Source organism: Hevea brasiliensis, chromosome 3 (assembly GCF_030052815.1).
Source record: "Hevea brasiliensis isolate MT/VB/25A 57/8 chromosome 3, ASM3005281v1, whole genome shotgun sequence".
In the NCBI taxonomy this organism is placed as follows: domain Eukaryota; kingdom Viridiplantae; phylum Streptophyta; class Magnoliopsida; order Malpighiales; family Euphorbiaceae; genus Hevea; species Hevea brasiliensis.
Genome location: NC_079495.1, coordinates 99,505,605 through 99,523,867, shown reverse-complemented (window position 1 = coordinate 99,523,867; position 18,263 = coordinate 99,505,605). Strand labels below are relative to the sequence as shown.

The window sequence follows — 18,263 nt, the reverse complement described above, 5'->3', positions numbered from 1 at the left end:
ATTTTTTAGTTTTCCCATTTGTTGCATTTGTCGCCGTTCGTCCCACAGTTCACATTAATTTTATAAAAATAAGTTAAAGTGAGGGGCTTCATAGTAAATTCACTTTTATTTTATCAATTCTGTCTGCCTCGCTCTCGATGCTGGTTCCTCTACTCTCTACCCAACACATCCTCCGTCTGCGTTCCCAGTTCCCATCCAGCGTCCCGTTCCGACCTCGATTAGCTGACAAGAGTCACACAGCCAAAGACGACGATTCAAAGAATTTTTTTTTTAATTTATAAAAAATTAATAAATTTGTTAGTAAAAAAATACTATCAAAAGACGAACTTTACACAAAAGCTACCGTACTCACCACACTAATATCACAGCATACCCTTTCTCCTGCTTCTCTCTCAAATCGCTCGCTCTCTGCCTCTCTCTAGAATTACGGGTAGGGTAGTATGGTCTCACTTGTAGAATGTGAAAGTGAAACCCTAGTTACAGTATCTGTGAGATCTGTGCTCAATCGCATCATTTTCTCACTATAAGCTTTTTCTGAATGGGGAATTGCTGCAGATCTCCGGCTGCCGTCGCCAGAGAAGATGTGAAATCCAACTTTTCTGGTCATGATCACGCCAAGAAAGATGCCGGAGCTGCTAAGAAAGCGCCGATCACTGTCCTCACTGGTGTTCCTAAAGAGAATATTGAAGAGAAGTACCTTGTCGATCGTGAGCTGGGCCGCGGAGAGTTTGGCGTTACTTATCTTTGTATTGACCGTGATTCTAGGGAGTTACTGGCCTGTAAGAGTATCTCCAAGCGGAAACTGAGGACTGCGGTGGATATTGAAGATGTGAGACGTGAAGTGGCGATAATGAAGCACTTGCCTAAAAATTCTAGCATTGTGAGCTTGAAGGAGGCCTGCGAGGATGACAATGCGGTGCATTTGGTAATGGAGTTGTGCGAGGGAGGTGAGCTGTTTGACCGGATTGTGGCCAGAGGACATTATACGGAGAGAGCAGCTGCGGCTGTCACACGGACGATTGTGGAGGTTGTGCAGCTGTGCCACAAGCATGGAGTGATTCATAGGGACTTGAAGCCCGAGAATTTTCTGTTTGCAAATAAGAAGGAGAATTCGCCTTTGAAGGCCATTGATTTTGGCTTGTCTATATTCTTCAAGCCAGGTGAGAGCTCGAATTTTATGGTTTTATTCTTGGAAACTTTTAGTGAGGATGATTTATTTAGAAAATGAAAATGCTAACTCTGGTGTTACCCAAATGAGTAATAAGTAATATATTATACGCTGCCCAACACTCCTTCCTGTGAAATAATGGATGAAATTTCTTTCAAATCAGATGCTGCCCTGAAAAATTTTTGTGAGCATGCACTGAGATCTCCCAAAAGTTTTGGATAACCGAATTTGGGGATTGATGGTAGTGCATGGAGATAAATTATTGACTAAAGACTGACAATTTACTATGAATATAGAGAGCATGCTTTGTGTTGAAAGTTGTAACGAGGATAAGGCAGTGAGAGAAATTATTTGAATATTTATGCATTTTATGTTCGTTTGATTTGATAAAAATGAATCATTTAAATTATTGGAATAAAAAGACTAATATATTTTTATTCTTTGCAATGCCAGGAAAATACAATTTTTAACATTTTCTGTTCAGAATATTGTGCTCCTACAGCTTGTAAACCTCATATATAGCCTACTGATGAATATTGTGTTCCTACAAATTATAAGCCTCATATATAGCCTATGAAGTGGCTTTTCAATAAACTGTAGTAGAAGCTCTTATCAGCAAATATGTGAAGACAAATCATCAAAATATCCAAAGAAAAACAAAGTTAGCCAACTTTGAGAACACCCAGGATTTTGGGAACCCAACCAAGCATTGGTAGTGCATTTTAAATATTGATTTATGTGTGATGTGAATGCGCCTTGAAGCTCCACTTTCCATCAACAAAAAAGTGATCCAGAATATTCTACTTTTCTAATTTGATTTGGCATATTTCACTGCAATAGGCATAGGTAAATTACTCTGCAGTTCCATCAACGATCCAAATTCTAATTACTGTTATATTGCAATTCCTTATGTATGGTGTCTGATTGTAGCGTGCTTGAGTCCAAATGATTGAATTCTCCTATGAACGATGGAATTAACAATTCAGTGTCAATTGAACTTAAGTTGGCCATGCCTAGCCTAAAGTTTAAAATGTTGTCAAAATCCACTGCCATATTGATTCAGGACATTGAGCTCATTTTGGCTAAGCTCAAAAGAGCTTTATGCCAGAGAGTGTACTAGTAGAAGATTTACCACATGCTAGTCAAAATGGGGGCCTTGTTCTATATTTTGTAGGTATGACTTGCTCTTTTCCTAATTATTGTTACGGACTATCTCTTATCTTGAAGCAACAAGCTTCCAAAAAGAATTTATTTTGTCAGTAAATTGTGAAGCAATGGTAATGTGGTCTAAATCATTGATCATGTTTTCTTGATTATATTTGTTTGTATTTTAGTTATTATGTTACGCTGATAAAGTCTACTGCCTGATTTTTAAATATTCTAGGTGAGAGGTTCTCTGAAATTGTTGGAAGTCCATATTACATGGCTCCAGAGGTGCTAAAGCGGAACTATGGGCCAGAAATTGACATATGGAGTGCAGGGGTCATTCTTTACATTTTGTTGTGTGGAGTTCCCCCATTTTGGGCTGGTGATTATATTTGTTATTCTCTCTCTCTCTCTCTCTACATGTGTGTCTGTGGGGCTAGGGAGGGTTGTGGGATGTGTGCTTGCACCATGTGTTAATATTTTTTTTGTTCTGTTATGTTGTCACAGCTAAAGCTATTATTCCTTGTTTTTATTATTATTTAGTGTTTTTCCTTAAAAAGTTAAAAATTGTTGCCATTTTAGCTAAAATCCACTTCTAATACAGAGTCTGAGCAAGGAGTTGCGCAGGCCATTCTTCGTGGGATTATAGACTTCAAACGGGATCCATGGCCAAACATTTCTGAGAGTGCCAAGAGTCTAGTCAAGCAGATGTTGGAGCCAGACCCAAAGCATCGACTAACTGCAAAGCAAGTGCTAGGTATTTACATCTCTTTAATGTTGCTTTGATATCACCTTAAAATATGTTTTTACCCATTTTGCAAGTTAGAACATTTGGCAATTGTGTCCTTTTTTTCCTGCTTCCTTTTCTTTCAAAGTTGCATATTTGTGGGGTAGGTGTTTTGGGTTGGAAATGATTTGTCTGTGGGTTCCATGACTTGCCCTTGAGGTAAATTTTTTGGTCGGAGTGAGATGCTAGTACTTTGCGATAAAGATGCATTACATATCTAAAGATTCTGGGTCTTGATTTCAGTCTTTCAAGTATCATTTTCTATGCTTCTTCTTCGTGATAAATTTTAATATTTCTTATGTTAGTAATTAGCAGTTAAACATGAATATTCTTAAAATCTATGCATCACCAGTTTATGAATGCTATCAAAATAAATAAATAAACAAGCAAAAAAGGAGAAAAATTTTCTCATGGAGAAAGTAAGGCATCTTTAGCTGCAATTGCACGGTAAACAGACTAAAGCTTCTGCTTCTTCTAGTTGCATTAGACTTTGATATATCTGTTATGTAAGTGGTTAGCAATTAAAAGTGAATGTTCTACAAATCTATGCATCACCAATTTATGAATGCTATGAAAATAAATAATTAAATAAACAAGCAAAAAAGGAGAAAAAAGTTTTACATGAAGAAAGTCAGGCATCTTTAGCTGCAATTACATGGTAAACTGGCTAAAATGATTTGATGGTATAAAACATGTGTGAGGGCGTCTTAGCCAAACTGTAGACAGTAATGCTCCACGAATATTGAAATGATCTTCATCTTTTTTTTTTTGGATGTTTCCCATGCCGTTATGATATATTTATTATATTGAACTACTGTTGCAAGGCCCATTTAGTGGAGCATCTTCTTTCAAAGAATCTACTTTAGGATGTGTAATGTGTGTATATATTGAACTACTTCTATCTTGCGTTTTTTAACGCTTGATGAAATATTGCTTTCATAATTTTGTTGTTTGAAGTGGAGATAGTTGATTTTTTTAATGGCTGCTTTATTGAATTGTTAGAGTTTGAGATTATAGCCTTACACAATGGTTAGATTCAGAATTTCTTTCTGTTTTTAAAATTTCAGTTCAATTTTTGTCAATGTTCATCATGTCATTAGACCATGTCTAAATTTGCTCAAGAATAAATACCTTTTTGATTCTCATGTGACAATTTTTTACTTAAATTGTCATGAAAGACATGTAATGCATATTTTGTATATGATGATGTGGATCATACAAAGCTACAGAAGAATATGGTGTGGAAAAACTCTATATGTATTCAATCATGATGCATTGTCTACTAATTTAACTAGTGATGACAATTTGATAGATTTTGAACTTTGCATGAATTTTAATTTTGTTTCATGCTTCATAATTGGTATGAATGCCAATGGTAGTATGACTCGTCTTATGAGTTGTATTTATATGATCAGTTTGCACTTAATAGCATACTGACATGGTGAAGGAGCATGTATATCATGTATGATTTAAACTACTTGACTAGCGGCTGATAGAAGCTAACCTTAAAATGCTGTAATTTTGCTAATTGAGAGATAGGAAAGGTGATCGAAGGGGGTAACAATGTTTCAAGTGGGCCTCGTGCAATAGTTGAAGTTCTTGTTTAGTTTGTCCAACCATGTTGCTATGAAATTTAGTGTTGATCTATTCTTTATTTTTTGAAGATAAAGAAATCTTTTAATAGAAATCTTGAAATATGGAGTTATAACAGAAGTGATCTTTCATCTATTGTTTTGAAGTAGAACAGATGTTCTCTCTCTCTCAATCTTGTGTTTATTTGCTTTCGTGTTCTTATCTTGATAGCTAATCTTTGTGTACTGCATTGCTTGGAAGCTAGTTGAATTTTAGAGGGTTGTTGCTAATTAATTGAAGATGTGTGAAATAAGTGGAGAGTGGTGCAATACTCAACTCAATTCAACTAAGCCTTTTTCCCAAAAATTTGGGGTGGGTATACGTATTTTCTTTCTCCACGCTAAACGATTTTGGGTTAAATCCTCGAAAATGTGTAATGCTTTTAGGTCATGTTGTACTATTCTCCTCCAAGTCAGTTTAGGTCTACTCCTTCTTTTCTTTCTATCCTCTAACCTAATATGCTCTATTTGTCTAATTAGAGCCTCTATATGTCTACGCTTCACATGACCAAACCACCTCAATTTCTCTTCTCTCAACTTATCCTCAATTGGCACCACTCCTACCTTTTCTCTAATACTCTCATTACGGACTTTATTCAGTCTAGTATGACCACTCATCTATCTTAACATTTTCATCTCTGCAACTTTTATCTTAGACACAAATGACTCCTTTAGTGTCCAACGCTCACTACTATATAATATGGCCAGTCGTATGGTTGTATGGTAAAATTTTCCTTTCAACTTATTGAGAATCTTGCAATCACACAAAACTCTCGTGGCACTTCTCCATTTCAACTATCCGGCTTTAATCCTATGACTAACATCCTGCTCACATTCCCCATCTGCTTGAAGGACTGAGCAGAGATATTTAAAGTGATTGCTTTGGGACAGTACCACTCCATCCAAACTAACTCCTTCCCTATCACCAGTTCGGCCTTCACTGAATTTGCAATGCATGTATTCTGTTTTCGTTCTACTTAACTTAAAGCCCTTTGACTCTAGAGTACTTCTTTAAGGCTCTAGCTTTCTATTGACTTCTTCTCGCGTCTCATCTATCAGAACTATATCATCCGCAAACATCATGCACTAAGGGATACTCTCTTGTATATGTTTTGTCAATTCATCTAAAGCTAATGTAAGAAGGTAAGGGTTTACAGCTGAACTTTGGTGTAATCCAACTTGGATAGGAAAATCTCTTGTGTCCCCTCCCATTGTGCGCACAATAATAGTTGCTACTTCATACATATCTTTTAACACTTATATGTACCTAATAGATACCCTCTTTTGTTCTAACACTCTCCATAAAACATCTCTTGGAACACTATCATAAGATGATTACATGGGTATTATAGACATTCAACCCTTTCTTGTGTTGCTAGATTTAGGAATGCTACCTGGTGTTTAATGCTCCTCTTGTTGTGAGGTAAGGATGAACCGTTTATAGTTTGCAGCCTTTTGATTGGTTTTATGCAGAGAGACTGTTTCCATGACTCTTAACTCATGACCTTCCAATCATGAAGGAGCTATCTTGCTATTATGCCAAGTATTTTCTTCCCTATACTAGTTTCTAGACAAGTTGAAAATTTGGAAAAAGGAATTGCTCATAATTGACAACATATTTTGGTATTGGTAGATATTTGAGATCATTGTTGCCTAATTCTCCATGATACTATGATTCAAGATGTGCGTCCTTGTTCATGATAAGTGATTCAAGTGATGATGGCGTGTGATATGGATCTCCAGCAATAGAGATCCCACTTTGAGGGTGGGAGAGACTTCATAGGGGAAGGTAATTCTAACTATTAGTTGTAGAGAAATTGAAATAAGAAAGCAAGACAAAGCAATAAGTTCTCGTAGCTTTCTTTGTGGTCTCATCTTGAAGTCATTGTTCTAGTTCCTCTGTCATTGGTTTTCATAGCGTTTTTGCTATTGATGCAATTAAATGAAATGTCTTCAATATTTTTAGATTGATTGGAGTCAAGAAAGGAAATACGCTGGTTTTGGTTTTCTATCCCTTTTCTTTAATTGATTGGGGTGCTTTGTTTAAATGATTACATGTTTTCATTCTTCAAAAAATATTACTGTTGTAGTTATCACATTTACAAGATACTAGTTGATCCTATAATGCAAGCTGAGAATTACATAGAAATTTGTCTAATACGTGTTTTGGTCTTCCCTTTTTCAAAATCAAACACATTTATTCTTGAGTTTTATAATAATCAATGCCTAGGTCCCTTATGGCTGATTATTGCTCTGAAATGATATTGTTTCAGTAAAAAAAATGTTATTTTGTTCTGTTGTGCATCAAAGTTTATAAAACTCGAATGAGCAAAGTGTTTTATTTTGAAAAATGGACCAAAGTATGTATTGTTATTTTCAATTTTCCATTTTAAAATTATAAACCTATCTGCCCTTACGTCTCTTAGAAGTAAAAGTTGTCCAATCAACTTCTGAAATTTATGGAATAATTGCCTTTTTTATGGAAAAATATAATGCAATATTGATATGGTCCTGAGTTATTGATCGCATCAAAGGGTGATCGTAAACAGATGGGGACTTGGACTTGTTCTTTCTTTGACCTATTGTGCCTAAATGTGAGCTCCATGAGAGAGCTCTAACCTTGAAAGCTCATTTACTGAGCTAGCAACCTTGTAAGCTCAATGAGAGAGCTAGCAACCTTAAGAAAGAAAAAGAATTATGATCTGAAATCTTCCACCCCTTCTTATTCCAATTGTAGGTTTAAATATATATGTTGGAAGAAAATAATCTAAAACTAACAGGTGATGCGGGATTGGCCTAATTTATTGTATTTGGTTATATTTGGTAAAAATGATATGCTTGAATACTCTTGCTGCGCATGGACTGGGGTTAAAAAATCCTGGCATGCCTTTTGAATAGTTTTTATATCAAGTCAAATTCCATGCAATATTTTGTGCTATGGACTTTGAACTATTCAATTTGTGAAGCTGAAAATATAAACAATAGTACTAGGCTTGGTCTAACAAAGTTCTCTACGTATCATGGTTTTGTAATTGTTGCTATAGAACTCGCATGATAATTGCTAACTATGTTTCACATTTTTTTTTTTTGGGACTCCTTTTACAGAGCATCCATGGCTCCAAAATGCTAAAAAGGCACCAAATGTTCCTCTTGGTGATGTTGTCAAGTCAAGACTAAAGCAATTTTCAATGATGAACAGATTCAAAAGAAAAGCCCTTAGGGTTGGTTTTCCACCAAAATTTTCATCTTTTTATTTAGGGTTTCCTTTGGAAAGCATGAATTTGTACTAATTATGAATTTGGATTCGTGTTTCAAGTAAAAAATTATAAAATTTCAACATAATGACATTTAATTTCCTTGTTATTTGAAAGAATAAATTACTTTTTCATCCGTGTGTTATGCCATATTTAATACTTGGGTCCATATATTTTGGAAAATGGATGAAAATGTCTTAAGTTTTCGTTCCATCATATACTTTCGTCTCTTTGCCCATTTTATCAATTTAGTCATTAGTCAAGGGACCAAAACTTGGTCAATGAGGGACTAAAAGGCTATTAATAATAAAAACTCAGGGACGAACGTGTTTATAATGGTAACATTTAGGGATGAAATAATAATTGTTTGAGGAGTATTAAGGTATTTTCAGTCTTCATTAATGGCAAAAGTTGAGAAAAATGGATGGAAGGATGCAAGTGTATAGAAATCAAAATTTAGGGGTGTTCACATATATTTTTCAAAATATCGGGACCCAACTGTTAATTTTGGCATAACATAGGATGAAAAAGTAATTTACCTTAGTTGAAATCCATATCTATCCAAATGGAGTCTTATATCATTCTATTTTATTTTTACATCCAGAAATGAAAATACTTGGTGCTTCCATTCAGGTTATTGCTGATTTCTTGTCCATTGAGGAAGTTGAAGACATGAAAGAGATGTTCAGGAAGATGGATACTGATAATGATGGTATTGTTTCAATTGAAGAATTGAAAGCTGGACTCCAAAATTTTAACTCCCAGCTTGCAGAGTCTGAAGTTCAAATGCTTATTGAATCTGTGAGTAGAATTGCCTCATGGATTCTTTATTATCAAGAATACTGCTAGCATGATTGCAACAAATAATTCTTTAGCCCTGCTTTCCCCAGTAATGATGTTTGTCTATGGTAAATGTCTAAATGAGAGTTATGAGAGTTGCATCTTAAACATTGGACATTGATAATTTACACATGATGTGACTGCTTGAAGCCTGAACTATCTGACTAGATGAGTCCTTGGTTGGTCAGTACTCCTAGAAACAAATTATGCACGCCTTTCCTTTAGGCTGTCCATCTAAATGCTGGTTTTGACTCTAAATCCAAAGAAATAGCCTTATGGCTTGGGGAACTATCTCAAGAGTGTTGCAGGTGAAACCTCATAGCTCCAAAGGTGCTTATTCTCTTAGTTAATTCTCCAGCATATTTAGTTAACAGGAATCTACGTGCAATAACTGTTCATTTTTGTGTATATATATATACATATAAATACACTGCTAGCTGTTGCCCCTCCCAACCTCCTTATTGCTTTTTCTTGTTAAAAATTTCATGCTGCCGTTTCCTTCCTTTTATCCCGCGCCCATATTTCCTCGACATCATTGCCACCTCCGATTTCAGCCTACATATTTGTCCTCTTCCCCACATTAATCTGTTCTATACTCCTTCCTCCCATATAGACTTGCTTTATTCTCTTTCATCATCATCGTTCTTCACTGCTCTTACTCACCACATCCACTTCATTCCTGCCACATATCCATCGATATATTGGAGTTGAATGCAGATGGTGTTATGTCTCACTTCTCTTTACGGCAAGTATGTGAGTGTGGTGAATGGGCTTGAGGGTACTATTGTTGCAAACTCGAGTTGGATCAATAGGAGAAGATAGTTAAATTAGAGGATTGAGCTATATTTTTCCCTTATTTCAGACTTTTCTAGCAAATTAGATTGGCAATATAATGACTCGCCAATGTGCTTGTGAGTTTAAGGTTGGGCATGGGCAAATAAGTTCTTGAGAGAAAGTAAGGAGGCTGAAGGGGAGTGGTTTATTCATCTTTTTCTTTTTCTGGGGGTGGAGGAGGAAATTAGAAGTTGGTTTGTTTTGTTGGGGGAGAAAAAATTATGGGAAGAGTGAGCTAATGATGGTAAACAATGGAAATCATTTGAAGCCTTGAGGGTCTAAGTATAACATTTTAAACATACAGGTTGAAACTAAAATCTACTGAGAAATTTGGGGTTATTTGTGTAAATAAACCAAACATTGTTACAATGAAAAAATGTCTCTAGTGTACATATATGCAGAAGTCTGTCTTTGCCTTGAAAATATAATAACAAATGGTCTTGTGACGTGGGCAATTTTGGAAAGGCATTGAAGGAAAGATTTATATATAATATGTATTTTTTTTATGTTAAAATTGTTTGACAACAGGTAAATACTAATGGGAAGGGTACATTAGATTATGAGGAATTTGTTGCTGTTTCCCTTCATCTGCAAAGAATGGCTAATGATGAGCATCTTCGCAAGGCATTTTCCTACTTTGACAAGGATGGCAATGGTTATATTGAACCAGATGAGCTCCGAGATGCCTTGATGGAAGACGGTGCAGATGATTGTACAAGTGTAGCAAATGACATTTTCCAAGAGGTTGATACAGACAAGGTGAAGAGCGAATGTTTTGTCATTAATCATTATACTGACCCTTTTGATTCATTGGATTGAAAATTGACATGATACTCTCCAATGAATGCAGGATGGGAAGATCAGCTATGATGAATTTGTTGCAATGATGAAAACTGGGACAGATTGGAGGAAGGCTTCCCGTCATTATTCCAGGGGGAGATTTAACAGTCTAAGCATCAAGTTGATGAAGGATGGCTCACTAAACTTGGGGAGTGAGTGAGGTATAGACACAAGGTATCACTTTTAATTAATCCAAGAAAGAAAGTTTAGGGTCATTACTGTCCATCCTAGGCGTGCCTTCTTCTGTGATTATTTTCTGGAGCCATCTTGATCAAGTGGGGCTCTTTTGCTTGGGAGCTTAGGACGTTATGGAGGCTGATTGCATCCTCTCTCTCTCTCCCTCTCTCTCTCTTTCTCGCTTTCAGCAAATGTTGATTATGTAAAAATAGTGCTTCTGTAGTCTTGGTCCAGGATATATGATTCTGTCCATTTATCACTTCAACCTCTTGATAATTGTTTCCTGTTGACATAGACATGACAATATGAGTTTTGAAATCCTTAGGGCTGTAGTATATTCTTGTTAAAGAGAGAGTTAATGCGATGATACGATCTGCATTTTGTGCTGCAAATTTGAACAACTTACATCTCAAAAGAAGAAAAAGCAAGTCGCTTTGACACCTGTGGATGTTCATTTCCACTGTCACTTCTCTTCGGCTTCTACTTGGGTTGGGCCCACATGTTTTTGGGCTCACTGCTCTCTTATACTTTCAGGGTTGTGGCGTATTATTGATTTTTGAGTTTTTTTTGGGGGAATTTTGGGTGCCTTCTCACATAGTATCTCACTGCATATTCAAAGTTCTGAGGAGAAAGATTTTAAAAATTGGAACCAGAAAGAGATGGGAGTTCTTTTTTATTTTATTTTATTTTTTAAACCTTGTATAATTAAAGAAAAATCTCAACTTTCAAAGCTTCATTCAACTTTAGGTTTAGTCAATTTTTTCAACAAAATAAATAACATTTAACATGCATTGACAGGTTGCAGGAAAAGTATTTTAAAAATAAGAAATATATTAAAGAAAAAGAAAACCTGCCAACCCCGCCCCCCCCCCCCCCCCCCCCCCCCCCATGCCTTCCCTAACGCATCTCTAGGGTGGCATTTTTTGACCTTTTTTTTTTTTAACAGAAACTTTAGGGTGGCAACTTCTACCCTGATCCATCCTAATCCATTATGAATAAGCATATAAATAGGTGATACGAAAAAGTTTGAAGGGTAATAAATAAGTTATTAAAATGGGAATTTTAATTATATTGTTGGATTGTAAGAATGACAATGGGTTAGATTTTTGTGGATATCTAATTCGATCAAACTCTAATACGATAAGTTTGAGTAGTATATAATTGAATTCGAAACAGGTTAGAATTTGAATAATATTACTTATTGTGGATTCAGATTTTACATAGATATTTATTAATCAAACTTGTTTACATAAATACTTAATTAAATTTAAAATATATATTTTTTATAATAACTATATAAATTTTTATACTTTATTTAAATAAAATATTTTATGAAATTATTAAAATTTTAAAAAATAAATTATTAATTAAAATATATAAAATTAAATGAATTTAGATTTTTTTTTAGATAATGACAATCTAATTCGAGATGAATTTAAATAATTGAATATAAATTTTAATTAGATTTGAGTATAGAGATTTTCACAGGTTTCATAACTACCTTATTCATTACTATCCTTAATTGTATGTGGCTAAGCTCATTGCGTACACATTTTTTTTTTTTGTTTTCTACTGTTATTTTACGTTGGATAACAGTTACACCACAACACTCAACTAAATTTTACTTCACACAGCCTTGCTGAATTGATCATTAAATTCCTAATTTTTAATTTATTTTAACAAACCCTCGTCTTCATTTTCAATTGGTGATTGGGAATTTGGAGCTAAAGCATTTCGTAAGGGACATCTCTTATCACCTCTAACAAGATGCATTTGTATTCTCATTCTCTCTCCTTCTCAGATTTCCAGCTTTGCTCTTAATCTTTTCTGTTTACGCCATATTTTCTCACAATTTTTTGTTGAAAAAAAAAATATTGATGAGCAAGGAAAACTTTTATTGAATGGTGAAAATTTTCTGTAGAACTCAATGGACTCAAAATATTATCAATCTCAACAACTAATCAAGATTATGATTACTACTTTAAAAATTAAGATGCATGAATCTTGAAAAATATAATTTTAAAATTTTAAAGACATTATGAAGATTATATCAACCCGTGTTTGAATTAGATTCCAACATTTCCTTCCTTAATTCAAACATTACTCTCCAGCTTATAATTTTGGTCCAATTGTGATCAATTATTGATACACTTGTTACTAATCTTTAATTGTTGATTACTTTAGAGTATTTCTCTCCAATCTTCATTGTTGATGTGCTTATCATTAATGACATTTTCTTAGTATTTTTCATTAAAAATTTTCTTGGAGCACTTCTCTTAAACATATCCATGATAATTTTTTGTTTAAGTATTTCTCTCATATGCCCATAGGATCACTGAGGCTTTAATATCACATGTTGGAAAAAAATATTGATGAACAAGGAAAACTTTTAATGAATGGTTAAAACTTTCTAGAAAATTTAATTGACCCAAATATTAATTAAATATGCTATTTATATTGCACTAAAATTTAAATAAATAAAACAAAATCTCATACAAGATTATGATTGCTACTTTAAAAGTTGAGATGCAAGAATCTTGAAAAATGTGACTTTAGAATCTTATAAGATATATTTAAAGAATCCGAGGCAACATCAAATATTACGAAGACTAAATAAATTTATATTTAAATTATATTTTAATATTTTCTCCCTTAATACTGATTTCAAAACAATTATTTATTATTTTTTTAATTATGATTGGAGCATTTCTCTCTAGACAACAATTTGGTGGAATATTTCTTTCCGGCTGACAATTTTGTTACACTTGTTAGTTGTCAAATTTTTAATGCACTTTTCACCCATCTTTTGATTGTTGATTATCTTAGAGCACTTCTCTCCAACATTCATTATTAATACACTTCTTATCAATGACCTTATTTTAGTATTTTTCATAAAAAATTTTTATTAGAGTACTTTTCTTAAACAACTTCATGATAATTTTGTGTTTAAAGATTTCTTTTATGCCATCATTGAGACTTTGCTACCGAGGGGTGGACGCAAGATTAAATGTGGATGGGTCAAAATTTAAATAATCATATAATTATTATAATTAATAAAAATTTATAAATCACCTTTTTATTAAACAATAATCAACATTCATTGTCACACCCTATCCCTCCGTAAGATGTAACATGATCTCGTAGTACATTTAATGAATTACCGTACTTCACCTACCGGTAACCCATTAAATATACTACAAGAGATTTTAAAACAATTTTTGTTTATTTTTAAAATGGTGGGTAAAATGTTTTTTAGATATTTAAAATCTCTGCAATTTTTACAAAAATTTCGACAGAATGCCGTCTATATTTGGAAAAAATAGTTCTTCAAAACCTGTGAAAAATACTTCTATATAATTTCATTTCACAGTCCCAATCTCCAATAATATCTCAAAACAATACAGTCAACCACAATTTAAATCAAAATTCACTTTTCAAAATATTGTTAAAATAATTTCATTCATAAATGTGGCATTAAAATTAATTTTACATACACAATCTTAATATACAGAAAGAAAATCTAAAATAATATTATTACAATTTTATCTGTACAACTACTCAAACTACAGAGATACATATACATACTATCATATTTATATCAAACTAAACTATCAGGGCATAGACAAAGATCCGTATAAAAATTCTTTAATTGTGCTCCTCTCTGACTGTAGCAGCTCACTCTGCTACTATGTCTTTTTCTCTATCTGCGACAGCAAGTTAAAGCTATCGCTGAGTATAAAAATACTCAGTAGTGTATAATAAAGTATAAAATGCATAATATAAAACATTTATGAATAAATTATAATTTAAAAATCTCATAATCGCATTTCACAATTTTTTTTAAATACATTTATAACAAATCATAATTTTCAACGCTTAATATAACACGAATTTAATCCAAAAATTTAATAAACACAGTGTTGCCAATCAATAACACAACTTAGGCCATGACACAAAATTTTCAAACATGCCGTGTTGTACACCACGACAAGGCAAACTCACCCCACTAATCGAAATCAATGAGGGAGGTGGCTAACTAGCTAATGAGTACTCATCCAAACTCACCCCTCAGACTGGGAAGCCAGAGAGGGAGGAATATAGTCAAATATCAAACTCACCCCACAAGTGAAGGAGGAACATATTAATATTTCCATGCCAAGTATGAATTAAAAACAATTTAAATCAAGTTATCCAAATATTTTATGCAAAACACAATCAATTTCCAAAGTCAAATTTCCATTCCCAAAGTGGCAACACAGTAGTTCTCAAAACCCATAATTAATACAATAATTTCACAATGCATAATTAAACAAATTTTCTATGAGAAAATGATAAATTAAGGTTTATTGTGCATAAACCTGACGTGAGTCGCCTTTAGGTCTTGACTCAGTCTCTTAGACCTTCTAGGTCTTTTTCAGCTGAAACACGAATTTTATAGTGTCTCAGTATTTTTGCTTCACAATAATTCCAATAATTAATCCCAATATGCTTAAACTTACATTCTTAAAAATTTTCATGTTGGGGTTACTATTTATGGTACTATTTAAGTCAAAATATTGACTTTCTTATGCTTAAAAGGTATGAGAAATCCAATTATATCCACATACCACATTTTGGTTACCTAACTTGTTGGTTTTGGTCATTTTATCAAAACTTAAGTCTTTTAGGCAAACTTTCAAATTTTCAGTTTTGGTGACCTATTTTGCACTGTTTCATTGGTCATGTTGCTGTTAGAATTTGATAAAATTTTCTTCATAGAAATTGTTCTTTATTGTCTTAACTTTATTTCCCTTTTTGAATCACTCCATTTAGAGTTTTGTAGCTCAAGTTATAGCTATTTGAACATGGCTGACCGGATTGGCCTAACCCAGATTTTTAGGCACCAAAACTGGTTCTGGCAGTTTTAGGTCACTAATTTTGGATAGCTAAATGACTTGGTTAAGAGCATAATTTGGGTTTATGTTCTTCATGAAAGTTATAGTTCTATATCTCAGCTTTCTACTAGTAAAATTTTAGGTCATTTAAACCTGCCTAGCCCAAGTTATGGCCAAATGAACAAACAATCATCTGGTCATTTTTCTACAGGTCAGAACACCCAATTCCGAATTTGGTCAATTTGTTCACTAAGTTATGGTCACTTTTTGAGCATGATTCCTAAATGAAAAATGTGTCATTTTGTGTCTAATTTCATTCCCAATTGGCCTCACACCAATTGGGTTGGTAAATTTTTAATTTTGGTCTCTGAAAGGGACCTTGGTCCTGCTGTCTGCAGAATGCCTATAACCAATCCAAATTTAAACTCAATTCCAACACTTCCTACACACCACAATTGGTCACATATGACAATTTTTCAGCTCAAACAAGGTCAAACACACCATTTGACTATTTCTCCAAATTTTATCTCTCAAACCCTAGGTGTCAAAACCCTAACTCACTAGTTTTGTTACATTTTACTAAATCAAAACATATAAACATTACCAATCAACTTATTCAAGTTCATGTACACTTTTAATTCAATCAAACTCAATCAATTCCTACCACATCTCAAATTGGCTGAAATTTCATGGAATTCTATACATGTTATTTTTGTTTCATTTTTTCACAATTTCTACTGTAATTTAACTACTTAATTATGAATTTAAACATAAAATTGAAAACTAACCACTAACCTCTTTTGTTGAATTTTTCTTTTTCAAATCTCCTTTCTTTCCTCTTCTTTTTGTTATCAATAGTTTTATCAAGCTTCAAAAATAAGGTTTAATGAAGGAATTTATGAAATTTATGGTTAATTTTGTGGTTTCAAAAGCTCAAAGAGAGCTTTAATGGAAGAAAGGAAAAGAAAAATGAGAGAGAGGAGAGAATAGGTTCACGGCAAGAAGAAGAAGAAAGGGAAAAAAAATGAATTTTCTTTTCTTTTAATTCTTATTGGCTCCTTTTTATGTTTCATTATCTCCTAATTTTCAAATTTTAAAAATTAATATTTATTATGTCATGGATGATGTCATAAACTTTTTGACTTTTTTATTTTTCACTTCTTTTTCATTTCTTTTTCATTTACCTCTTCAATTTAAATCTACATTTCAAAATTTTCATTTCTCAAATTTTATTGGATAGTTAGGTCAGGAGTCAGCTCTAGGGGTGAATTGACCAAATTGTCCCTCGCCGGTTCTATCTGGTTTGTAAATAATTCAATATTTCTTCCGGATCCCTGACCTAATTATTTGACCGGCTTAACAATTCTTTTTCGTGATTTTCTCTTTTCCATTGTGTTCGTAATAGTCCTAAGGACCGCAACGTCACATTTTACAGTTCGAAATTCGAGTTTAAATTGACTTCGCAGTCCTTCCCGAGAAGGTCACCCATCGCTGTGACTCTCGGCTCATTTAACTTCTTATGTTCTATTTTTCTTTTTTATACTTAACCATTTGACAATTACTAATTATTTGTTTTCAGGGCTTCTCTAGGTGTCTTAAACATAGTTCTAATCCTCTTAATTGTCCGGACCAACACCGATCTCCGGAATAGTGTAATTTACCAGGCTATGCAAATAGGGGTGTTGCATTCATTTATTAAAATAAATAATAAGAGTTTTAACAAACATCTAGACAACTAATTTAAGAAAATATTTAAGCAATATAAATTCTATAATATTTATATAAATGAACTATCACATAAACTCACTTAAGAAGATTTTGTAATGTGATTATTTTAATACTAGACTGATTATACTTTATTGATCAAGAATTTTTATTGAACAAGAACTTACTAAATATTATAAAAAGTAAAATACTGCTAACTAATCACTTAATTGAAGCGTATAAAAGTATAAATTCATTTAGTTTTTTTTTTTTAATTTTTTCATCAAACAAGTTAAAGAAAAAAAAAGAAATTAAAAAAGGTTAATTTAATACTAGAAGAATAACAACTGCACCATTTATGAAAGAATCAATAATTAAAACTATAAATTAATTATTTGAAACTTAGCTAAAATGATTAATTTTTTTTTTATATTTAATTACAAACCCCAAGAGACCAAAGAGTATATAATCTTTAGCTTTACTTTTCTCTTGTCAATTTTCCATTGCTTTTTGTAATTATATTTTTATTTTTAATATTTTTTATTTTTAGAGTATTTTAAATAGATATTTATATTTTATAATATTTAATTATTACTATTTTCTTCACTTTTAAAATATTTTTTAGCATAATAATATCTCAATTTTATATATTATTATTATTATTATTATTATTATTATAATAATAAAAAATTGAGAGGGGCAAGGGGCCTTATTGTAAAGGCACCACGTATCAATGGAAATATATATATATATATATATATATATATATATATATATATATATATATATATATATATATATATATATATATAAAGATGGAAAATTTTATTGAATGGTTAAAAGTTTCTATACAACTCAATTGACCCAAAATACTAATTGAATGTGCTATTTATATAACACTAAAGTTTAAAGCTTAAATAAATAAAACAATATCTCATATTAATCTTAACAACTAGTCAACATTATGATTATCACTTTAAAAATTGAGATGCAAGAATCTTGAAGAAT

The 18,263-nt window shown here is 32.7% G+C and overlaps 1 protein-coding gene and 1 long non-coding RNA gene across 2 annotated transcripts; one reads left to right on the top strand and one right to left on the bottom strand.

Annotated features, from left to right (window-relative positions):
• Nucleotides 1-11,069, top strand: LOC110638673 (calcium-dependent protein kinase 13). Its single transcript, XM_021789288.2, has 7 exons — nucleotides 1-1,160; nucleotides 2,553-2,696; nucleotides 2,919-3,071; nucleotides 7,838-7,953; nucleotides 8,620-8,787; nucleotides 10,189-10,419; nucleotides 10,511-11,069. The coding sequence occupies exons 1-7, from the start codon at nucleotides 539-541 to the stop codon at nucleotides 10,658-10,660; spliced, it is 1,584 nt and encodes a 527-aa protein (XP_021644980.1). The 5' UTR covers nucleotides 1-538; the 3' UTR covers nucleotides 10,661-11,069.
• A 3,034-nt stretch (nucleotides 11,070-14,103) lies between these two features.
• On the bottom strand, nucleotides 14,104-16,567 carry LOC131178540 (uncharacterized). The gene is made up of 2 exons (XR_009147455.1): nucleotides 16,347-16,567; nucleotides 14,104-14,381 (listed from the first exon to the last, which is right to left on the bottom strand). It is a non-coding gene; the product is annotated as an uncharacterized LOC131178540 (long non-coding RNA).
• Between the last annotated feature and the right edge of the window lie 1,696 nt (nucleotides 16,568-18,263).